A 25,028-nucleotide genomic window follows, 5' to 3' on the forward strand; every position below is an offset into this window, starting at 1 on the left:
GTTAAGCCACCCCGATGTTGCCGGTCTGCTGACCTGGGTATTTGTTCTCCCGAGGCCACCACAGTACTTGAGAATTCCATTTCTTTACACCCTCTCCAGCCCTTGGTGCTGGGGATTTTGATTCTTGCCCCTCTGGTGGGTGTGAAATAGGATCTGGTTGTTTTAATCTGCCTGTTCAGGGGGGTGAGGCCGAGCCCCACGCTGCCCCCTGGGGAGTGTCGTATTCCGTTTCCCAGTTGGTTGCCCTAAAGAAGACAGAAATGCCAAAGTGCTATTTTTTTTTGGCTTATGATGTCAGTTTTTCAAAAGGGAAGTGGTGAGTATCCCACCGAGTTTATTGCAAACTATTATGAAGACCTTGGAGTTATTATTGGTATGACTCACTTATGAAAAAAATATGATTTCAGTAACTGCAGGCTGTATTTGTAATGTGATGGATTTTCGTTTAATCTCTCACCTCTCTGTAATTTGCCCAATTTAAAAATGCCCCGAAGCTTGCTTTCTTCTTGTCTGGGAGTCCTGTTCTTGCTATGTGTTATCACAATAATAGTAATAAGAAATGATGCCAGTACGCGTCTGTCTTCGAGTCTTGCTGTCTCCTCGGTCATTTAATTACTTCTGGTACCGTTTCCCCGCCCCCACCCTCGTCTCCTGCTAGGACAGCGTGTGGGGGAAGCTTCCGGCGAGAAGGCCTCCCGGGACTAGGCGCTGTCAGAGTCGGCAAGCCCCAGGTTAGGAGGCTTACTGGGACCCCCGGGCTGGGTTGGAAGACTCACTGGGACCCCCAGGCTGGGTTGGGGTCCTCCCCAGGCTGCTTGGCACCCCACCCCTCAATCACGCCTTGCTTAACGGCTCTGTGAGGTTGCAGAAGGCATCTATCACCTCCAGAAAGCCTGACACCTGGGAGCATTCAGCAGCTACTCACTGAACCAACTAATTCCGAATGCTCAATTATTGTAATGATCAATCCAACCTACCAGCTTCTCTCAAGAACGTCTGGAAGAACAGCCACGTCTCAATCACAGATTTTAAAATGAATTCCTAAGCCTTCCTTGAAAAGCAAACTTTTGGCTACTTTTTAATTTGATCAGGTTCTGGCTGAACACTCTGTCTGTGGCTTGCCAGAGAACATGGTCTTCCCCGCTTCTGTCCTGAGGGACATTCCACTGCTTTTTATTTGTGTTCAGAACCGGAGCCTCTGTGCTGGACTCGAGACCTCGCCTGTGCGGCGAGAGCCACTCAGGTCCTTTGCAGATGCAACCTCTTCGTCCACACCAGGGCCCCTGCTGAATGGCTCATGCCGCTGCCTAAAGCTTCTAGACGGGGTGCCTGCAGCGTGTCCTCCCACGTCACTGGTGCCTTGCCATCCAGACCCTGCGGCAGGGGCACGGGTCACCACAGGAAGCACCGGGGGGCTCCTGTCCTCGCCTAGCGCCACGCTGGTCCTGGGGAGGTCACTGATGGGTGTCACTTCCCAAAACAGGGCGGCCAGCCTGGACTGTCAATGCTGGTCTCCCCGGGCTCGCCCTCTACCAACCAAGAGTGTGTGTGTGTGTGTGTGTGTGTGTGTGTGTGTGTGTAGATGAAGAATCCATTATCTGTTTTTTTCAGGGGGAAGAGGCTTTGGGGTGGTTCATTCGCACCTTTGTGGAGCCTCTGTGTCATCCGAAGCTATTTGGCAAGGGCTCCTAGGCTGGTGGGGTGGGAGCCTCCAGGCCCGGGCACTCCCACGACCACCCCACTTCCGGGGAGCCAAGTTTCAGAGCCCGTGGAGTTTCCACACCGCATTCTAGGTGCTGGCGCGAGTCTAACAAGGGCAGGGCCTTAGTTCTGTCTCTGTGACGGGCTTGTTCACAGCCTAACAGTTTGCATCTTGCCGAAGCAATGCAGGCGCCTATGATGCTGATCACACTGAGACCTCATTTGCTTAAGGAGCGTTAGCGGGTCGTGTCCTGAGTTATTGGGGACCTACTACCGACGCTGGGGCTTCCTTATCTGCTAACCCAGGTGAGACTTGCCTATGCTTTGCCAAGGGTCCCAACCTCCTGTGGGTCTCAAAGTCACTCCTTCCCCCCGACCCCCATCCTGCACCCAGGAGCCTGGAACCCCAGGTTCTGGGATAGCCCTCCCACCTGGGGTCTTGTTCCCTAGTCCATGAGTTTAGGGGTTGGATCTTGTTCCCTAGTCTGTGAGAGTTAGGTGTTGGGTTTTGGTTCCCAAGTCCATGAGATTAGGGGTTGGGTCTCTGTTCCCTAGTTCGTGAGATTAGGGGTTGGATATCTGTTCCCTAGTCTGTGAGATTAAGGGTTGGGTCTCGTTCCCTAGTCCGTGAGATTAGGGGTTGTGTCTTGGTTCCCTAGTCCGTGAGATTAGGGGTTGGGTGGATCCCAGGTTCCTCCCCTAGCAGCTGACATTGTCACCACCTGGAGTGCACCTGTGAGGGACCAGGTCTGCCAGGCACCTCGCCGTCAAGCAGAGCAGGATTTGACTCGCGCCATTGTGCTGGTGGGGAAACTGAGGCCCAGCGAGGCGCCTCCTCGGCCCGTGCATCTGCCCCTCCGGCCTGCACCTCCCCAGGGACTGACCCCCACCCTCTGCTTAGTGGTTGGGTGGATATACACGTGTTGCCAGGGGGTGCACAGCTAAAATCGGGGAGACCAGGATTTGGACTCACATTGGCTAGATTCCAGAACTCCCCACCCTCCCTGTCCGCTCGCGTTGACGATTCGAGGCTTGATGGGGGAACGGTACCCCAGCTGAAAGCCGACTCGTGCGTTTCATGGTAAGTGTCCCTGGCAGCCCGGCGCGCCTCTCTGAAACCCATTAGGAAGCGCTGTCACAGGCTGGCAACGCTGAGATCACCCGTGTTGACGCGTACTCGGCAGGCTGTATGAAGGCCTTGGCAGGTTTTTGTTTTAAAAAGACTTCTCGAAAATGACAGGCTTCATTTCGGGGGTCTTTGTTAATCTAACAGTGTTCCCCGGCTGAAATGTGTGGACTGTTTACTAAAGCTTTTGCCGGTAATGAGCTCGGGGCAGAATTAAAACAATTTCGGCTTCCTTTCGGGCAGGTGTGCTGCCTGGGGGGAAGGAAACCTCAACGCGAGCCCAGGGCTGTTGAATGGGGCCAGAGTTCAACCTGGAGCCTGCCCGGGGCCTGGGCTGATGTTTCCACCCCAAAGTGGGTTGGTATCAGCACCAAGCAGCCACCGGTTATTCTCCACATGGTGTCACCTCTCGTATGCATTCTGGGGCTTCGCATGGGGTGGTTAAAAAAAATTAATAGACAGGCCTTTATTTCTCTCTCCGTGAGCCAATGCTGGGAATTAATTTTTTCTGGCCCACTAACTCTTGTGGTTAAAAGTACAAATTAAGCTTTCTGGGAGAATCCATCACAAAATTATTGCAAAGTCAGTGTGGGGAAGATACTGGGTTATGTCTATAGGGTTATTGTTTCTGCAATTACACTTTGCTTTGCCTTTCTTCTCCCCGTGCTTGGGGAAATCAACCCGAGAATGGTCTTCCAGCTCGGAAGAGTTATTGGCTATTTTTCCCCAAATGGGATTGCCCTTCCAGAGAACAGTGGACATCTATTTGACAACAAGTTATAAATTTGTGCTCCAAGTTCTCTGAAGAAAGCATGAATCTTAGACAATGGCGCTCTGGCGTGGTATTTCAGGCGGGCGTGTGGAGCTGTCAGAAGCCTCAGGCGCCGACATGGACCCAGGCAGCGTTTGTCAAGCGCTGTGCGTAGAGTCTGCGCGGGATTCGGAGGTGGTGTCATAGTGAGTTCCCTAGCGGTTCTCATCCCACGTGCACATCCCGCACACTAGGATGTGTTCCCCATAAGCCCATCCTAGCGCACGGTCGCCTGAGCCCCAGCCGTCTGGGGGGCAGCCTGGTCCACACGTCTGTCGTAGCATCTTCCCAGTTACTGGGACCCGCTGGGTGCCAGGCGTGGGCCTGGGCAGTCGCACATGGAGGATGGGGGTGCGCCCTGCCCCCAGAGCAGCCTCCCCTGCCAGCCGGGCCCCGCCTGGCCACGGTACCTGGTGAACTCGCCGACAGAGGGGCTCCCAGGTCCTCGGTGGCTCCAGTCTCGCTTCAGGCCCTGCAGAGGCTCGCCTGTCTTCCGAAGAGTCCTGATTGCTCCCGGGGCCCCTGGGGCCTCCTGGGCCTCCCTCTTCCCTTGAGCGGCCTCACCGAGTAATTCCCCAAGATCCCCCCCTCCTACTAGGAAGGGCGCCCCCTCCCAGCGTGTCCCCACAACCCCCGAATCTCCTCCCTCCCTGCCCTTGTCTGCCATCTCCCGCACGGCGTCCCCTCGGTTAACTGCAGGGTGGGGGCGCGGGTCCGGCTCGCGGTGGCATCCCGGTGTGCACAAGGCAGGCACCACGCAGCAGGCGCTTTGTCGGTGTTGAGGAGCCACACCTGGTGCCCCAGGTGACTTGCGGTAGCTGTCAGTGTGCGAGCGGGGGTCGCGAGGCAGGAGCTGGAGGTGGCGTGTGGGTGAAGGATGCCCACCGGCTCCCAGTCATCACTTCCTTTATTAAACCGGCCCTATCTCTTGACATCTTTCACCACCGAGGGAAAAATAGCCTGTTTCTGAGGACAAGTTCAGGGGTGTCGGGGCTGTGGCCGTGGGGAGAAAAATGACTCCTGGCAAGAGTGCCGGGTGGGCGGGCGGGCGGGCTGCTGTGAGGCACTCGGACCAGCCTCCTCTCCCTGCCCACCTGGCGGGACCCTGAGGGCAGGGACAGGGGCTGCGGCTCTGGCCTCCTGACTCCGGGTCCACGGCTCCTTCCTGCTGCTTCTCCTGGGAGGAGAGGGCGCTGAGCAGGCAGCCAGGTGGGGCCTGTGGGCGGGAGTGGGCTTCCTTGCCCCGATGGCCAGCCGGCGCTTGTGGGGACTCTGCTGACCCCCCAGCCCACCCCACCCCCCGCCCCCACCCTGACCTAGGTGGGAGGCGTCTCCCATTCCTTCCCCAGCCTGGCTCCATGGGGAGTGCCTCCCAAGGCCATGTCTCCCTCCTGAGGAAACCTCTAATGTGTGCTCCTGCCATGAGATTGGAGGCTGTGCTGTGGGACCCTGGACACCAGCTAGGCCCCCCAGACAGACGGCAAGGGTGACCTGGGCTGTAGGGTCCCGGGGCAGGAGGCTGGGACCACCAGGCTCCAGCGTGGTGGGGGGTGGCCAGCGTGGAGTCCTCACCGGCCCCTCTGGGCTCCGTCCCCTCACCTCGGAGGGCGCCTGCCCTCTGAGCCCTCGGTCCTGTGCCCCTCCCGGTGGGCAGACCCCTCCCCATGGCTGCTTCCTGTGCAGCGCCAGGCCTGCAGCTGCCCCCAGGACTAGCCCCCTCACTTCTCTTGAACCCAGGGGGTGTGCGTGTTATTTTTTTCTTTTTTAATCCGACACCCCTTTCAAAAGTACTGCACCTTAGTTTTTATTCTACTTTGTAAGTTTAATTTAGCTGCACATTTATATTTAAAATCTCATGTGTATTTATTTCATGATATTGGTTTTTTCTCTTCTCGCCTTTCACGAAGCAGTATTATCGAGCTTTCTCTCGCGTCTCTGGCACCCGAGTCATCGCTCTCCCCCGGGCCACTCTGAGTCATCTAATAGAGTTTTCCAGAGCGTGTCAGCTTCACTTCCACCTAAGTCGTTTCAGACCCTGCACTTATTGAATCAGTGAGTGATGCTGTCACTGGAAACTTCTTACCAAGCCGCAGGTACTCATTTGTGAAACTTTAGGACATTTTGTTTTTCTATTTGGCACTTTGTATTTTTTGTCCTCAGGCTTTGATCTGGGCTGCAGAGCAGGGCTGTCCCCACTGCCCTGCTGTTCTCCCTGACGTGGCCCGCCCACCTTCTAGAACTCTGACCGTCAGCTTGTCACCAGCTCCTGCTCTCCTTGGGGACCAGGGAGGTGTGGGGGCAGGGTAGCACAGCAGAGGGAAGGGGGCCTTGCTTGCTCCCATCGCTTGGGGCTCATAGGAGACCGACCTACCAGCCCGTGAGCGGGACCCAGAGTGGAAGGAAAGACATGGAGCCATCCCCTGGGGTCTCAGGAGCTCGAGGGGTTCAGATACAAGCCTGTCCTCTTGCAGGAGAATCCATTGTTTATCTGTCAAGATGCCTTTTATAAACAAGGCCCCTGTGGCCTGGGGGAGGCCTTCACGGTCCTACACATCCAGCTTCTCGGAGCCTAAGAAAATGAAGGATTCAACCCAGTGATGTATGTGAAATGCCATGTCTTAGTCTGCTTGGGCTGCTGTGACAGAATACCGCGGACTGGGTGGCTCACACAGCAGAAATTTGTTTTCTTACTGCTCTGGAGACTAGAAGTCCAAGATCAAGGTGCTGAGGGTCGGTGTCTGGGGGGGGTTTTCCCTTGGGACGTGGACGGCCGCCTTCCTGCTGTATCCTCACGTGGCTCTTTCTGCTGCGTTGAAAGAGCGCAAGCAGGCTGTCTCGTGTCTCTTACGAGGACACAAATGCTATCAGGTCGGAGCCCCGCTGTTAGGAGCCCACGGAACCTTTACTTTTGGCCATGCCACGCAGTGTGCAGGATCTTAATTCCCCTTCCAGGGATCAAACCTGTACCCCCTGCATTGGGACCTCAGAGTTTTAACCACTGGACTGCCAGGGACATCTGTAACCTGATTTAATCTTATTGACTTCCTTAGAAGCCCTTTCTCCAAATACAGCCACCCTGGGGGTTGAGGCTTCAACATATGAATCTGGGGGATGCAATTCAGCCTACCACAGGCTTAGCACATTGCCTGACACATGGTGGGGGCTGCTCAGTGAGCACTCATTGCATTTGAATCTGGAAGGTCTTAGGTGAGATGGAATCGGGCCCAAAGGTTCTTGCCAAATCCTGAAGACCGTGAGGCCCCGGGGAGTGGTGTGTGTTCTCAGGAGGGCACGTCGTGACCATCGGCCAGTGTCAGGTGTGAGGCGGGAGGGCAGGCCCACCTCCGCCCTTTCATCTGAGCCACCTCCAGATCCTCAGTCTCTGACATCCTGACCCTCTTGGAGAAGTGGAAGAGACGCCAGGCTTGGCCAGGGTGGGAGGAGGATGCTAATGGGGCCATGTACTGTGAGACCCAAATTCTTAGTGTCTTTGCTAATCATAATGCCTTATTTTTGAGTAATTAGCTCCAGGAGCGCACGGAGTTTGACAGTTTTATGGCCAGCACGTACTGTGCCCGGCACAGGTGGTTACTCCCTGAAAGGACGTTGACTCAACTGAGAAAGAGTTGTAGAGTCCTATGACCCATGTAATGCTTCTTGCACTGGCAGCTTCCGCCAAGTCTGGAGGGAAGCTGGTAGGTGAGGACACGGAGGTGTCGAGGGGACCTGTGACCTGTGTAGGTGAGCCAGTGAGGGGGTCCAGGCCCTGCTGAGCTTAGGACAGTCCTGGGATGATCAGGCTGTGTGGGTTTGCACAGATCGGGCTCGCTCCTCGGGCACCCTACCTGGCAAGCACCTTTTTAGCAGGCGGAGAGGGGCCTAGGAGATGCCCGCTCTGAAGTGCCCCCGGCCTCAGCCTGAGGGAGCAAACCATTGACCCCCCTTCTGGCCTGCTTTGGGTCTCCACGGCTGGGGTTTCCAGAATGAGTGAGTGAGTGAGTCAATGGAAGGACATATTAACCAGCCTCACAGGCTTAAATCAAGGCCATTTCGCTCAGCTGGTTGACCTGTTACTCCCTTTGGCCCCTGCCATTCATCCTGAGGTGCATTCTTCTTTTATTAGCGTGGCTAATTAATGCATGACATTAAAATATTGACAGGGATTGATTTGGGTATCTGTATCCTTGGAGCTTCAGATAATAAAACAACTTTGGGTAAGACTAGTGGCTTTAGAACATTTAGACTTAATTATATTTTCTAAAGGATTTTTTTTTTCTGGAATCATATAACTGCCTGGCAAGGTACTTCAATTCCCTAGTTAACTGAAAGAAATTGGTTTTTCGTTTGGTTTTGTTTAATACGAATTAAAAGTAATACACATTTGATGAAAGCAGTTAAAGGATTATTTATTAAAGTCTCCCTCTTTATGTATTGGGGGGAAAAAACATCCGTAAGAGCTGAATTAATTTTGAGGATGATGTGAGAGCCTCTGACAGCTGGAGAGCTATTTGGCCCGGAGAAAGCACATTTCTGTTTAGAACCTCCTCTGGGACTCTCCCTCCAGGATGAGCACTTCCCTTCTTTGAGTTTTTTCTGTGCGGTAGATCTGTTACCCCACGCGCATCTTGATTTCAGCATCCGTGAGCTGTGGATTATGACAGTGTTGGAAATGGGAGAGCTGAGGAGAATTCTGGTGTTTTATTCTCATCTCACTCAGGTGAGGATGCCTGCCAGAGGTAGCCATTTGAAAAGAAAGGAAAGAAAGGGAGGAAATGAAAAGGAAAGTATCTTTAGAAACACCAGCGGTAAAGAAGACGTAATAAGTGGATATCACCCCATTTGTGAGAGTTGACCCCTCTCATTAGTGATTTTCAGGAAGCGTACTGTCACAGCACCAAAGTCTCCCCCGAGCATAGCCTGCCGAGAGGCCGCCACCTGCAGATAATGCCGCCAACTTTTACCAGCCTGCAAAAAGAAAAAACAAAAATTATTTTCTCCTTTCTCCTTCCTTTTTTAAAAGTTTTGACATAATTTCAGCCTTATAGAAAAGTTGTGTGAGTAGTACAGAAGTTTCCCAGACATGCTTTGCCCAGATTCCCCAAATGCTGCTGGTGCCGTTTTATAGTCTCTCTCTCTCTCGAGATACAGATGTATATGCATACTGGGCTTCTCTGGTGGCTCAGCTATAAAGAATCCGCCTGCCAATGCAGAAGATGAGGGTTCAGTCTCTGGGTCCGGAAGATCCCCTGGAGAAGGAAATGGCAACCCACTCCAGTATTCTTGCCTGGGAAATCCCGTGGACAGAGGAGCCTGGCAGACTACGATCCATAGGGTCAAAAAAGAGTCAGGCCCGACTTGGCAGCCAAGCGACAGCAGCAGCAACGCGCGTGTGCATTCTTATGCTCATCCGTAGGTGCGTTTTTTCCCTGAACCACTTGAGTAAGTTACGGTCTGATGGTCCTTTCTCCTTAAATACTTCAATGTAGGTTTCTTAAAAACAACAAATTCTCTTCCATAACGGCAGTGCATTTATCAAAATCAAGAAAATTATATTGAAACAACGTTATTATCTAATTTCCTATAGCACACCTGGTGGAGATTTTTTTTCCGACAGTGTCCTAAGGATGTCTTTTGTAGCAAAAGAAACTGCAAGCTCACCTGTCGCCTTCCTTGTCCTGTCTCTTCCATCTCCTGTAGTTTAGAACAATTCCCGTGTTTCATGACAGTCACGTGTTTGAAGAGGACAGGCCAGGTGTTTTGTAGCCTGTTCTGCATTCTGGGTGTGTCCGGTGCTCCCTCATGGTTAGATTCAGGCTGTGGACTTTGTGGCAGGAGTGTCCCAGGGGTGCTGTTGTGTCCTGCTTGGTCCCCCACATCGGGAGGCACATGCTGTCAATTAGTCCTGTTGTTGGAGATCCTGGCTGCGATGGTTTGGTTAGGGAGTTGTCTGCCAGGTCTCTCCAGTGTAGTTATGGTTTTACCTTTTGTCATGCTGAAGTATCGTGTAGAGAGACACTTTGAGACTATGCAAATAGCCTGTTATTCCTCACCTTTTACCCACCAGTTTTCATGTCCATTGATGTTTCCTCTGACAGAGGATGAGATGGTTGGATGGCATCACCAGCTCGATGGGCGTGAGTTTGAGCAAGCTCTGGGAGTTAATGATGGGCAGGGAAGCCTGGCGTGCTGCAGTCCATGGGGTTGCAAAGAGTCGGACATGACTGAGCAACTGAACTGAACTGGTGTTTCCTCTGATTATCAATTTCTATGATGGTGGTTGGAAAACGGTGACTTCTGATCCTATCATTTCCTCCTACTATAAAGAGGCCCCCCCCATAGTCTGTTTATTTTATATCAGTGTGGATTCACGGACTCTTACTTTAATAAATTCTAATCTGTTTTTACCATCTGACTGGTGGAAGCTCCTTCAAGCTGGCTCCCATGTTCATTTGAGACGTCTCCACTGTTCTTTGAATACCTGCTTATTTTCTGACTCAGCAGCATATCCCAGGCCTGTCTTCCTCTGTCTTTGCCCTGTCTCCAAGGAGCTGTCTGCAAAGGACCTCTAAGGACCTCTGCCTTCTTTCCCTGGAGAAAGGTGTATAGAAGCCAGCATCCGGGTTTTCAGTGTGCTCGCTAGTGCTGGGCTGCCAGTGCCTCTCAGAAGACGGATCGGTAGATTTACACACGCATGTATCCATGTATACCTCTACCCACTCCTACTGCGAAACCCTCGAGTTCACACGGATTCATCTGCCTCTCACCCAGTACCGTGAAGTTCATTCTGCCCTTTTCCATTTCCGTGTTTGCGTCTCCCTTCTCCAGTGATGGGAAACTTGACTCCTATTTTCACAACATATTTATTTACTTGCTTATTTCTAGAATGTCAAAACACCATTTCAGAATTGTTAACCTCTGAAAAAAAACAAACACAAAAACCCTATTAATTTGAATACATTATTGGAGTTCTTTTTTTTTTTTTTTTGCCTGTAGCCTGAGGGCATATTGTCCAAACATTTAGAGGTTCCTTGAGCTAAGTTCTTTTCTGCTGTCCCTTTCAAGTGTAATTTTGTTGTTTGTTTGAAATACCATTCAGTGCGCTTGTTTTTCTTTCTGTTCTACTTTCCCTTCTTCCCTTCCCCTGCCTCTCTCCCTGCTTTCCTTCCTCCTTTCCTTCAGTGTAAACCACTAACGTGTATAAAAGTCAAATCTATACAGAAAAGTTCTGTGTAGAGAAGCATTTCCCCACCCCCCAACACCATTTCCGTATCCCAGCTACCCTCTTCCCAGCCCTGCCCCTTCTCACAGCCGGCGTGCCTGCTCAGTTGCTCAGTCGTGTCCGACTCTTGTGATTCCATGGCCTGTAGCCCACCAGGCTCCTATATCCATGGGATTCTCCAGGTAGGAATACTGGAATGGGTAGTCATTCCCTTCTCCAGGGGATCTTCCCAACCCAGGGACCGAACCTGTGTCTTCCGTGGCTCCTGCGTTGCAGGCAGATTGTTTACCACTGAGCCGCTCGGGAAGCCATATCCCTGGGTGCCAGGTCAGAGGATCCTGGAGCAGGGAGGGTAACCCAGGAGAAACTGCTGAATGCTCCACTTACAGCTACTTTTCACATTATGCTTCTGAAAGTCCTGTGTGTGAGTGTTTTATAATGTGTCTAATGTATGGGTAGAATACTATTTATGTAGTCAAAGTTGTGTGCTCAAAAAAATTTTTTTATTTTAATAAAGTGATAGTGATATGTAATCCGAATAGTTTGGAGGCTTCTGAAAGAGTTGCTCTCTAAGCCGGAGTGGGCCTTTGGTCCAGGGGTGACTCTTGTGACCCCACCTGCCCCCGCCACATGGGACGAGTGAGCAGCTGGGCATTCACTGATTCATTTGCTCACTGGCTGGGCAGTGAGGTTAATGCAGTGAATAGGAGTGCATTGCCCAGACCTCATCCAGAGGTGTCCAGTCCAGATGGGCGCTTCCAGCCCCTCAAGGAAGAACACGAGGCCCTGGGTCACCCAAGAGAGGCTCTTGAGTGAGATTTGGTGGCTGGACTTCCAGGGAGAAACGAGACAGTGCAGGAGATGCCTGTGAGCCAACGAGGGCCTGGAGGAGGGGGACTCAGGCTGTGGATGGAGCTCACGGTGCATAGATCTTGCATCTTCCAGGGCTTCAGGTGGCTTCTCTGTACCACCAGCCCCAGGGCGAGCTCTTCTCAGACGAGTGCAGATGCTCAGAGCCCAGACTTGGGCGTCACTTCCCAACTCTTCTGGCCGGCCGTGTGAGCTTGAGATGTGGAATGTCTGAGTGTGTAACTTTCTGTCTCTCCTCTCATCCTTTTTAACCCTCTCATCAGCGCAGCATGTTTTCCATACGGGATCTTGGGGCTCAGAGAGGTGAAATGCGCGTGGAGGGTCACACAGCGAGTTGGAGACTGAGGCTCGGCTGGAACGCAGGGCTTATTGCCGAGTCTGGGCTCAGCTGGATGAGCTGAGCGTGCTGGCTCAGCGTGCTTTTCTTGCTTAGACTTCTCCTGTACTTGATAGAGGGGTTCTGTTTGCTTTAATGTTACTCTAATGCTTTTTGGAATCCATTTCCTTTGTTTATTTTACAGCAGTATAATTTGCAATGAAATAGTTTTACACTGAGCTTACATGTTTTAATGGTATTTAAATGGCATCTTAATGGTGTCTCCATGGATTTGCCGACCGATACTTTTGTTATCCTAACTTCCCCGCCAGACGATCGGCACCATGCGGCAGTGTGGCCGTGAACTGTGGCCTGAGCTCCCCTCCAGGCCCACTGGGCAGCCTCTGTGTTGGGTGTCCACTGTCTCAGGGCAAGGGGGCCTTTATCCCCAAGGAGAGGAGAAGGGAACATCGGTCTCCCTCGTGCCACGTGGATGGGTCGTTCCTGGGGTTGTGTCCCACTTACGAGTGTCTGACCAGGAGTCGCCTGTGCAGAAGAGGAAGTGCTGATCCCTGCCGCCAGCCCCTGGAGCTGGGACGCTGGCCCTGGAGGTGCAGAAGAGGAAGTCCTGGTCCCCGCCCCGCCCCTGGAGCTGGGATGCGGGCCGGAGGTGCAGAAGAGGAGGTCCTGGTCCCTGCCCGCAGCCCCTGGAGCTGGGATGCGGGCGGAGGTGCAGAAGAGGAAGTCCTGGTCCCTGCCCCTGGAGCTGGGACGCTGGCCCTGGAGGTGCAGAAGAGGAAGTCCTGGTCCCCGCCCCTCCCCTGGAGGGGGGACGCGGCCCGAGGGCACCGGATCGCTCTGCCTTCAGCTCTGCCTTTGGTCGCCCCTGCGCCGCCGCCCCATGTGCTGAAGCATCTGTTCTGCTTTTCTGTCTTGGAACATGTGACACAACAGTTCGAGTCTTGCCTGGTGAAGCACAGAAGGCCTTTTACGGCTGGGCTGGGCCTCAGCCATTTGGGTCCCCCCCCAGTGCTTGGCATGGGCAGGAGCCGGAGCAGGGGCCCAGTGCCTGCTCGCTGAATGAATGAATGAATGAATGAAGGCTTGATTCGTGTGGCTGCAGGCTGACGACCGCAGTAAGAAAGGAGGTGGTGAAACTCAACCCTGGGACCCTGTCCAGGACTAGCGCAGTCACTGGCCCTGCTCCTGGCATAACACCTGGCTACAGAGAGCAGGTCTCCAACATTTCTACCGCCATCCAGACTCAGCCCCGCTTTCTCCTTGGCTTCCGCAAGACCCACCTCCATGGAAACATCCAGCGCCCGTTTGCCGGGTGTTTGCTGTACCTGTGGTGTCAGCACCCAGCGCATGGTACTCGTGCGCCAGGAAAAGCCACCCAGAGCTGGGCCGGTACCCCGGCTCTGGCGCTCACAGGCTGTTTGGGCTTGAATGAGGTGGCTGCTGGCTCTGGCACCTGGGTTCCCTTATCTCCAAGTTGGGAGAGTGTGTTCCCGTTTGCAGAGAGCTCTTGTGGGGATGTGGGATGCTGTGTGTCCTGCCTGGCACCTTGGCACGTGGTCATTAGTTGCTACTGTTCTGATTGCGATCCCTCTTACCGTTCCACCCCAAAGCAATCGTCTGCTGCCCTCTGCTAGCCCGCTGTTTCCATTGCATGGCCACCTACAGCCGTGGTGGGGCTCCCTCAGTGGGAGAAGAGAGGTGCCCTCATCAGTGTATACATCTGCAGAGCTGCTCCGAGTCCCAAGCCAACCGCTGAAGCTCGAAGGGGCTTCTGGGGAGTGGCCACCCCACTCTCCCCTGCCTTCTCTCTCTTTTCTCCTGATGCACCATTGTTTTCTCAAAAGGAAAAAAAGAAGTGATTTGAGTCAGGGAGAGAAATCCCCAGGGCCCTGTTTCAAACGATTGTCCCATTTCTAAACTTGAGTTAATAAGAATAAACAAAGTAGTAGGTGGATTTGCACAGAAGAATATCATTCTGACGATTGTGTAAATATTTATGCGTTCTGGCTTTCTCATTTTGTTACTGGTGTCTAATTTCTGAGTCTCATAATGAAGTGTAATTTGGAGAAGCTTTGCAAAGTGAGGCACAGCAGTGAAATAATTTGATTTGTTCAGTAAACTTGGTTTCAGTTATTCCTTTTCATCAGTTCTTTTAGAACCCCTTCAAGTTCTTTGTGATTTGACAACCGCTTTTAGCCCGATGAAGATATGACTGTTAAACATTGCCAGGAATTCAGAAGTGGTTTATAATATTGTTGCTTAATAAGAAAATGCATTCATCGGCAGGATATAAAATTTATGGGCTTCAGATGGATTTGAGTTTGTAGTTTTAGCCCTCTGTGCTCCTGCCATTCTCGAGGCTATGAGTAGGGTTTTTTAATTAAGTCAAATTGAATTGAATGAGCTTTTATTGAGCGCCCACTCCCTGCCAGACACAGTCTCCTTAACCCGTGCACCGCCTGAATGGTGGCGAGGGGGAGCCAGCCAGCCCAGGGAGGCCCAGCGAGGTGCTGCCCTGAGCTCAGGGCATCCTGTGGTTCAGTCTGAGAGGTGGGATTTGGAATTAGAGCTGAGGCTTATGCTCTTTCATCCCCAGCTGATTAGGAAGAAGAGACAGGTTGAGTGGCTTTGCATATGTTATCTCCTTTAATCTCATTTAATCTTCTCAACCACCCCTTGAAGTTCAAGTTTGCTGCATTTCCTTTACTTTACATCTGAGGGAACTCAGGCTGGAAACGGGGTGGTGCTGAGCCTGGTCACGGAGCTGGTGGGAGCCAGAGCCAGGGGTTTGAACTTGGAGTCCTTGGGTCCAAGGCTGCCATTCTTTCTACGACTCCTGGTGCAGGGGGTGGCGGTGGGGAGTGTGCAGTCGGGCCGGGAGGAGCGTCTGCATTTCTGCCAGCACATGACTGACCACCTGCTGGTGGAAGTGGCCCCTTCCTGTAGACCGAGGTGAGGGCTGGTACGGAGGTGGATTGGGCTTTGGTTTCCCGGGCCCTTTCTAACTCTGAGCCCGAGCCCGAGCCAGGCCTCCCCTCTGACCATCACTCTTCTACCATAAGTGAGTGAGTGGGCATCGTGAAACTTCCTGGGTTTTTTTTTTTTTTTGTAGGATTACCTATGCTATGTGGGAGGCACTTGGCAGTGTCTGTCACGCGGCGGGCCCTGCATTGAGGAGCCCTGCCCTCTGGAAACCTGCTCGTTGCCACGGCCGAGAAGTTGCCTCAGTCCCAGGCTCCTGTGTGTCACGGAGCTGACTGCCAATGGAGACGGTGACTCAGGTGATGGCATTTTGTGTGGCATTGTGCACTTCAGCCTGGCACAGCACACCACACCCACAGCAGGTATTCAAGAGCCATTAGTGTTTATGAAGGGGATAAAATTGCCCAAATGGAGGGAAGCCATCAAAATAAGAGCCTTCGCCTGTCTCAGGGAAGTTAACTTGCAAACCTAATGACTGCTGGGCTGTCGAGAAAGTGTCATCTGGATGTCTCACTGGAGACAGAACTCTCCGGAAGGGCAGTCGGAAAGCCCCTGATCGCCTCGTGGGGGCGGGGGACGCATTTTACATGACAGTGAGTTGGAGAAATTAGCAGTGGTCTCCGAGGAGCAGCCACCCCCCCCACCGCCCCACTCAGCTTAACCCTTTGAGTTGCAGCAGCTTTAAAATGAGTCCAGGAAATAGCTGTATATATTCTTCATACTCCTCATGTTTTCTCTGCAAATAAAAGCGATCTTGAACGTCTGAGATTCTGGTGACAGAAATGCCTCTCCTTTGTGAAGCACGTTGCCGGGGCTGGGGACAGGACCAGCACAGCATATTCTGTGCTGCAGGGGGGCGGGGTGGGTGTGAAGCCGAGAGGTTCATTCAAGCTTCACTTCTGGTTGGGGCTGGGGGAACGAGGACCCCTGACATTTGGCCCGAGGCCAGGTTTATGTCAAGGAGAGGATCCATTGTTTAAAAACAAATGTGCGTAACAGTCCCTGAACAGTCATTTTCAAGTCATTCTCTGATAAAGATAGAACGCTTAATTTAGGCAAATTTAATGGTTTCAGAGCATTTGGTGTAGTCCTGGGGTAGAAAGCAATGTTTTCCTTATTCCATTTCAACCTGGCTTCATTCCTATCTTTGTGTGTTAAGTGTCAGTTTATACCAGGGGAGCGTTTTCCTCTTGGATGCGTTTGCACCTGGCAATTTGTGCAGGAATTCCTTGATTGCAAAATAGCTGCTCTCAAAAAATGCAGACAGGCAGCCGCACTCAGGAGCCCCTTGGCCACCGGCAGCGGGCCGCTGCCAGACACCTGGGTTTGAGCCCCACTGGGGCCTGCTGCTCAGTCCGTTCTCAGCCGCCGTTGGCCAGCTTATATAAGTGGGGTAGGATGGGACCCCTCGTAAGGTCATGGGGGCCATGGAGATTGGCCAGTGTGATACAGGGTAAGCTCTCTGGGGCAGGGGACCACAGTGGGCGCTGAAGGACGCAGGGATGGAAGGATAGGCCCCGGCCCGTTGAGGCGGGAGAAGCTCGTGCGTCCGGGGCTGTGCCCTGCCCAGCTCTCCAGGTGGCCCCCACCCTCCAGGGCATCTGGAGGCTCAGTCCTTGTTTCTGTCCCCTTTTCTCATTTTGGGTGAGCTGGAGCAGCAATTCTCAGGTCAGATTATTTGGAAGATCCATATTACCACTGATTATTTACGAAGGGACAGGCCAGGAGGGAGGTAACCAACTCGATTAACTCGTCAGTGAGGCAGCTGGAGGGACGTGTGACAAGCAGACCCGGCTGTCATTTGACCAGAGATTGTCTGCGCCTGGATTGTTCCCCCAGGGTGGCCATGATGACAAATGTAATTGACATTTTTTTTATTAACCCTGAAATGATTAAAGACGCTGCTGCTGAATTTGTGTCAAAGTGCCTGGTCCCTGACCTTCCGAGTGAGGCTTCCACGTTGGAGGCAATGAGCAGCCTTGTGTTTACTTCCTGCTCATCGATTCCATCAAGCAAGGCACACCGAGCTCTGCCTGAGTTGGTCTTGAAAGCAGGCCTGGGAGCCCAGGCTCTGCTTCCTGGCTCAGGTTCTCAAAATGTTCTGGCACTAGCGTCATGATGGACACTCAGAAGGCACTCTGTTCATTGAGCGCCAGGCGTTAGCTGGGGCCCTGCTTCGCAGTGGGTCCCAAGATGTACAGAGCGGCAGGTTGGGGTCCCCACCCCTCCAAGGAGCTATCCCTGCAGGGGCGGATGGGTAGACGTCCATGGGAGCAATTGTGTGGCCCAGGTGCTGGGAGCAGGACCGGGACTGCCCTCACGGCTGGGAGAGGAGGGACGGCGGCACGGGGCTGACGCGGGTCCCAAAGGGAGGGCATCCCCTCACGAGGCAGAGCTCAACCTCGGGGGCCTTCCAGGTGGAGGTGGAAGCAGCGTCAGGGCATGTGGAAGGGAGTGAATTGGAGAGGGCAGTGAATGGTGTGCAGGAGCATCCCCTGGGGGCGGCTTGGTGCAGCCCTGCAGACAGGCTGGGGGCTCAGTGGAGACCAACATGGGCTTGCTGCTGCCTTGCCTGCTGCCAAAGTCACCGAGGCTCTCTGTGCTCAGCTCCCTCACCTGCAAAGCAGAAGCAGTCATCATGGCCTCACATCTGTCAAGGCTGTGGCACTTGGAGTAAAGCTCTCAACCCGCTGGTCCTGGCAGGGCACCAGGCAGCGGGCATCCCACGGGGTTGCTGACAGTGGAGGAGCGGGGCTTGTGGGGGTGCAGAGTCGCCCATCAACGGTGCCAAGCACTGGGCGGAAGCCGCCACCCTGGCTTCCCATCTTAGAGCCGAGAAGCCTCCTCTTGAGAGTGTCAGGCAGCTGTGCAGGGTCATACGTGGCTATGCAGGGGCTGGGAGAGGGCAGGGGCCTCCTCTAAGAGGAGCGAGCTTGTGTAGCGAGGGGGTTAGGAAGTGGTCCCATCTCGGTGAGAATAGGACAGTCATAGTGCCCCTCAGTGGAGCGATGCATCAGGTGTTTCCCGAGCACCTCTCTGCTGGGGGTTCCCTCAGTCACTGAGCAGTATTTACTAGGCACCTACTGCCTTCCGTCTGAGCCACATGGGCTTTCCAGGTGGCGCTTGTGGTGAAGTCAAAGTCCTAAGTGTTAGTCGCTCAGTCATGTCTGACTCTTTGCATCCCCATGGACTGTAGCCCGCCAGGCTCTTCTGTCCATGGTATTTTCCAGGCAAGGATACTGGAGTGGTTAGCCATTTCCTTCTCCAGAGGATCTTCCCAACCCAGGGATTAAACCCAGGTCTCCTGCATTGCAGGCAGATTCTTTACCGCCTGAGCCACCGGGGAAGCCTCAGTGGTAAAGAGACCTCCTCCCAGTGCAGGAGACATAAGAAACGTGGGTTTGATCCCTGGGATGGGAAGATTCCCTGGAGGAGGGCATGGCAACCTAACCCAGTATTCTTGCCTGGAGAATCCCATGGACATAGGAGCCTGGCAGGTTACAGTCGATAGGGTCGCATAGAGCCGGACACGACTGAGTGACTTAGCATGGCACACTGTGTTCCAGGCATTCTGTGAGATCCAGAGTACCCTGGTGGGTACATGGTGGGGAAAGAAGGAAAGAAAAGAAAATTATGACATGTCTAGCAATGTGGATAACTGCCATTTCAACCTTGAAATAGTGAGTCCATGTCATTAAAGTTTTGTATATTGGCCCCCTGCCAACCCTAACTGACCGCCCCCGCCCCTGCCCCCCGCTGCCATTGCAGAGACTTAGAAGGGGATTTACCCCTTGTGACTTACTTAGACCTGTTGCTTGGGAGCCTTTCCCATCAGTTTAATCTCTTCTACCTTTTAATCCTGTGGCTGGCAGGATGTTGCAGGGGCAGTAATTTAATAAAAAAGTATGCAGTTTATAAAGCAGCTGCTATTCTGTGTACTAAGCACATTTGCCAACCTTTTCAGGGAAATCTCCAAGCTGTTCTTGGAACTTGGCGATACTGCAGGGGGAAAAAAAAAAGTTATATTTAATAACATTTCATCCTTTGGGTTCTGCAGCTAATAGTAGCCTAAATGGGAGCCGTGTCTGAAAGCCATTTCTTTATGTGATTCAGAGAACCAGGACACTGCAATTACCCCGCGTATGAGATTTATGAAAACATTAATGCCTAACAAGAAGCAAACATCTCAATAAGTTATTTAATTTGAAGTTGCAGGCCTGGCGGCTGGTTCCTAACTCAGCCCTGCTGTCAGCCCACAGGCACTAGCTTGGAGGGGGGGTTGAGGGCAGGGCAAAGCGGAGCTGGGTTAGAATCACGTCCTCCTGACTCAGGAATCCACCCCTGCCAGGGCAACCTTGTTAGGTCTGTAACATGTGGCAGCCACATGATCTGCTGGATGAGAGACACACATTTAGCCAAATTCACGTGCTACACGCCTTCCCTTTCTTTATTGCTCTCCCCCCACCCTGAACTGACATAAAAAGGAGAGTCACACACAAGCAGATGTCAGAACGACTGCCGTGCTCTGCCTCATCAACTGGAAAAGCCACCAATTGAATTACTCCCGACACCATTTCTGCGGATGGCAGATGTGGGGCGGGAGCCCGGGGTGGGGGCCGTCTATTTTCCTGTGTTCGGTGATAGCTGAAGCCTTAATTCAAAAACAAATTAAGTCCTTCAGCTGTCACTTGATTGTTCCCTCTGATCTTTGGGGATACATATCATTGCTCCTGCCTCGGATCTTCTCCTTTTTCTCGAAGCTTCCCCCCACCATGTTTTTTTTCCTCTTTGCCCAGAACTCAACATTATTATTATTATTTTTTTTTTGATAAAAGCATGCATTATTTAGAGCCTGTCGCTTCCTGAAGTTCTTTAATTACAGAATTAAACCAAAGTAATGACAGTTTAATTTGTTCTTTCATTAATTGGGAGTGCTCGGGGCTGATGTGGAGTGCGAGCGTTTGGGAAGCGTTGAGGAGCGTGCGCCGAGTGATTGGATCATGAGTCATAATCACGGCTGTCGTTTATGGCTAGGTGCTTCTCCTGCACATTCTCAGTTTATCCTCCTGGCCACCTTGAGGAGGGGGGGTCCCGCTGCTCCGTCCCTCAGATCCCAGAAAGGAAGGACAGAGCCAAGTCTGCCCAGGCAGCCGGAGGGAGGGCCAGGCCCCTCTGCCACTGGGGCTAGCACCCCCCAGCCCAAGCCCCTGTCTGGTTCTTGGGCCCTAGCAGTGGTCTCAGTCCCATGAGGGCTGCCCCCATGAAGACCTGGGGTGGGCCTAAGAAGCTTGAACCCGTGCCTGGCTGACCCATGAGTGCTGAGGCTGGACCCATGAAAAGGAAAGGTGAGCCAGGCAGGAGGGGGCCGATGCTCCACGGAGGCTGCTGAAGATTTTGTCGACTTTGAAAGTAGTGGCAGGGGGTGAGGAGAGGCCTGCTTACAAGCCCAGCCCGTCCCATTTAGTTTGTGGGTCAGGAAAGCCTCCCCAGGTAACCACGCTGGGCGCGTCGCTCTAAAGCCCATGGCGCGAGGTGGAGCCCAGGTGTGTGAAGCTCTATCTGGCTTGGGCTCCCCTCCGGCCGGGGCCCAGCCCAGCCCTGCCTAGCTTAGGACAGGTCTCGTTGCCAGCCGAGGCTGAGGCCAGGGCAGCTGCCGAAACCAAGATGGCGGTCCCAGGGCAGCTGCGTTTGCTTGGACATGCGTGGCCCAGGCCTCGTTCTCTGCACACTGACCCCAGGGCCCGCCAGACTCCTGGACTGGTCTGTGCATCTCTGGATGTCCATCGTGCCTGCTTGGGTCCTGGGCCTCCGGGTGCTCTCCCGTGTGCAGCTGAGACGCCTGGCCTGGCCGGCCTACCAGAGAGAAGCACTCATGCTGTGCCTTAACTGTTTTTAAGAGTCTGAAGCCCTGTTTGCTCCAACACCAGGACATTTTGGTGGCAGGTGGTAAAGGATGAGAAAGAGAACAGGCAGCCGGCCGGCGGTGCCTGCCGTTGTACCTTCTACTCCATTACCGTAATTCTCTTTGAGCCTCCCTGCCACTCTGGGAAGCAAGGGGGTGGCCCCATTTTCTAGCTGTGGACGTGGCGGCCCAGAGGTGGGGTTGCCTGCTCAGGACACGTTGATGGAAGGGCACCGCGGGGTTAGGGTTTGGGGTGTCCAGAGTTCCCTGTGGAATTGGCCTTCACATCCCCATAGCTTTCACCCTGATTTCCCCAGGCCGCCTGCTTGCTCTCAGGCCCCACAGGACGCAGAGCCCCGCCCCACGGCTGCCCGGGGAACACGGGAGCATGTGAATGCATTCTCTGCGGGGACGTCTAGATGAATTTAGGATGAGAGGATTCAGTTACACTTTATTATTGTTTGCCATTAAAAATCATGCAAATAAGCCATGGGGTAAGGCAACTTGTATTGTTTTGGACACCAGATTTACATGTTTACTGGAAGAAAAATGACACCAAGCGCCTTCAAGGTGGTAATAAGATTGCGCCTCAGAGCTTTCGCTTTGTTGGTCTTTATTTATAATTTATGCCACGACCACTTCCAGAAGAGGTTTTAAACTAGTTTATCATAAAAACTTAAAGCGTGACAAGAGGATCTTGAGGCTTACCATCCTCAGGATGAAAAGAAAGCTTAGCAGTGCTGTGGCTCGGGGGCGGGGGCGGGGGTGGCAAAACGTGCCGAAGCCGGCTGACCCGGCCCCGAAATCACTGGAGGCTTCCCCGGTTGCCAGAGCTGAAAGGGAGGCCTGCTGGGTGGCAGGCTTCTCATTTTTGGATTATCGGGGACCTCCCCTCCGCCTTTGTTCTCCAGTCCCCGGGTTGCCTTGTTGAGCTCCTGACTCCTCTCTGGGAAGGAGTGGGGTCGGAGTCCGGCTTGGACCATCTGGGCAGAGAGGGTCCAGGCGAGAAAGACACTGTGTTTCATCCTAACCTGAGTGTTGGAGGTGGTGCTGGGGAGCAGCCCCCTCGCCTCGGGGTGCACTTCTGACTTGGTGACAGGCCACCTGGGTGATACCCGCCTTGAGGGGAAGGACTTTAGGTCGGCTGTCCCGGCCAAGGAGAAGGAGGCTCAGCCATGAGGATTTGGAGCCCTTGGTTAACCGCTGCGTGTGGCCCATCCCTGGCACTGTGCCTGCCCTGGGCCATCTTCCAGCTGGTGGGGTGGGAAGGAGCAGCTGGAGCCCCAATCAGAGAGTCCAGAGCGAAAGCAGGTTGGCATGTACACCTGCTCCTGGGGTCCCCGGGGGTCTTCATGAATGGCACGGAGCCGCAGCAGGTACCCTGCCGATGTGGATGGTCAGCATCAGTAAAGATGCATATAGACTGTAACACACAGCACACAGCGCAGTTGTTTGCTCAGTCGCTCAGTCGTGTCCGACTCTTTGCTACCCCATGGACTATACTCACCAGGCTCCTCTGTCCATGGGATTCTCCAGGCAAGGATGTTAGAGTGAGTTGTCGTTTCCTTCCTCGGGGATCTTCCCGACCCAGGGATCAAACCTGCGTCTCTTGAATCTCCTGCACTGGCAGGCGGATTCTTTACCATTTCGCCACCTGGGAAGCCCACACACCACAATAAAAGAACAGCTTGAAAGCTAAGCAGCAGTTGAGCTGCTTTCCTCTTTAAAAAAAGCTAGAAGCCACGTGCCATATCCGGAAGCTCGTGAGCAAGAGTGTGGGAGAGACAGATTGACTAATGGCCAAATGGGCCTTCTGTAATCAGTACAGGCATTGCTGATCACACCTGGCTCTTGGGGGAACTGCTGTTCTCTGATGTATGAGTCCTTGTTGCTGTCAGCACAAGTATAGGTAAAGGGATTTCTGGCTGCTAAACTCACAGCCAGGCAGCTTCTGTAAATTACAGGCTGTGTGACCACAAAAATCGTTGACTTAAGTGCTGCAGACTTATCATTATTATCCGATTATATAACTCTTCTTAATTCCTTAGAATCACTTGTTAAACCTTTATAGGTAAAATAATTTTGTGCTCATTGAAGTAATGTAATTATATAGACTAATTCAAAACTATTAGAAAAATTTTGGGGGCTCCATTTATAATACCACCTAATGCATTCCAGGTACAGTTTGTTAGGGAGTGATGAATTTTCAGCCTTTAAGAACCCCAGGCCTGGGCATGAGTTTGGATGCAGAGGGCTTAAGTTCACTGAAAGCTACCGGTGGCGCTAGTAGTAAAGAACCTGCTTGCCAGTGAAGGAGATGCAGGAGACTCAGGTTCGATTCCTGGGTCGGGAAGATCCCCTGGAGAAGGAAATGGCTACCCACTCCAGAATTCTTGGCTGGAGAGTCCCATGGACAGAGGAGCCTTGTTGGGCTACAGTCCATGGGGTCGCGAAGAGTCAGACACGACTGATCGACTTAGCACAATGCATTCCAGGTACAGTTTGTTAGGGAGTGATGGCTATTCAATCCCCAAGAACCCCAAGCCTGGGCAAGAGATCGGGGCTCTGAGGTTTTGAGTTAACTGAAAGCCACCAGAAACTGGTTAGTTGGTCCTTAGCTGGCCCTTTTAGAAGTAGGTAGACTTAGGGGTTGTTTCTGAGAAATGGACTCAGTTTCAGCTCAATTCAGTCGCTCAGTAGTGTCTGACTCTTTGCAACCCCACGAATTGCAGCACGCCAGGCCTCCCTGTCCATCACCAACTCCCGGAGTCCACCCAAACCCATGTCCATTGAGTCAGTGATGCCATCCAACCATCTCATCCTCTGTCATCCCCTTCTCCTCCTGCTCTCAATCTTGCCCAGCATCAGGGTCTTTTCCAATGAGTCAGCTGTTCGCATGAGGTGGCCAAAGTACTGGAGTTTCAGCTTTAGCATCAGTTCTTCCAATGAATATTCAGGACTGATCTCCTTTAGGATGGACTGGTTGGATCTCCTTGCAGTCCAAGGGACTCTCAAGAGTCTTCTCCAACACCACAGTTCAAAAGCATCAATTCTTCGGCGCTCAGCTTTCTTCACAGTCCAACTCTCACATCCATACATGACCACTGGAAAAACCATAGCCTTGACTAGACGGACCTTTATTGACAAAGTAATGTCTCTACTTTTCAATATGCTGTCTAGGTTGGTCATAACTTTCCTTCCAAGGACTAAGTGTCTTTTAATTTCGTGGCTGCAGTCACCATCTGCAGTGATTTTGGAGCCCAGAAAAATAAAGTCAGCCACCATTTCCACTGTTTCCCCATCTATTTCCCATGAAGTGATGGGACTGGATGCCATGATCTTCGTTTTCTGAATGTTGAGCTTTAAGCCTACTTTTTCACTCTCCTCTTTCACCTTCATCAAGAGGCTCTTTAGTTCCTCTTCACTTTCTGCCATAAGGGTGGTGTCATCTGCATATCTGAGGTTATTGGTATTTCTCCTGGCAATCTTGATTCCAGCCTGTGCTTCCTCCAGCCCAGTGTTTCTCATGATGTACTCTGCATATAAGTTAGGTAAGCAGGGTGACAATATATGGCCTTGATGTACTCCTTTTCCTATTTGGAACCACTGGAGACCCATAAATCTACTACGGTTTGACTTTGGCACCAGCCTGGAGATGTCACAGAGGCCATATCTGGGCACTGGGCAGCAGAGCTGGCTTCTGCTGCAGGTGGGCCTGGAAGCCTCCAGGGGGAGATGAGAGTTGTTCCTGTTGGGTGTCTCTGAGTTGAGCAGATCGAAACTTTCTCTTTGTCTCTCAGGAGGGATTTGAGGGTGTCTGGGCCCAGGGACTCAGCCTGCCACCCCTCCCTGCCTCCAGGTCTGAGCGCTCTGAGTTTGTTGATGCCTGGTGTGGTGCCATGGGGCTCAGCTGGGCAGGTGGGGGAGGTGGAGGAAGCCGGGCCTGCACAATGACATTTCTGTGGCCTAATGATTTTCAAAAACCATTTGCGAGATTGAGGTAATGTATTTCCCAGACTCAAGCAGTTTACTCCTTCCTACCGTGCTGAATCAGGCTGTTAAACCCTCTTGCTGTGTGCG

General features: G+C 52.8%; 1 protein-coding gene across 3 annotated transcripts in view; it reads left to right on the forward strand.

Moving 5' to 3' along the window:
• WDR25 (WD repeat domain 25) overlaps window positions 1-25,028 on the forward strand; it is a 144,620-nt gene that overhangs the window by 41,299 nt on the left and 78,293 nt on the right. The window contains exon 2 of one of the 3 annotated variants that reach the window (XM_069559777.1): window positions 15,177-15,408. The exons of the other annotated variants lie outside the window; for them this stretch is intronic. Coding sequence (XP_069415878.1) covers window positions 15,328-15,408 — 81 coding nt within the window. The 5' untranslated portion in view covers window positions 15,177-15,327. The remainder of the gene's footprint in view (window positions 1-15,176; window positions 15,409-25,028) is intronic. 3 annotated transcript variants of the gene reach the window in all.

The sequence above is a fragment of the Ovis canadensis genome, chromosome 18 (assembly GCF_042477335.2).
Source record: "Ovis canadensis isolate MfBH-ARS-UI-01 breed Bighorn chromosome 18, ARS-UI_OviCan_v2, whole genome shotgun sequence".
Classification (NCBI taxonomy): domain Eukaryota; kingdom Metazoa; phylum Chordata; class Mammalia; order Artiodactyla; family Bovidae; genus Ovis; species Ovis canadensis.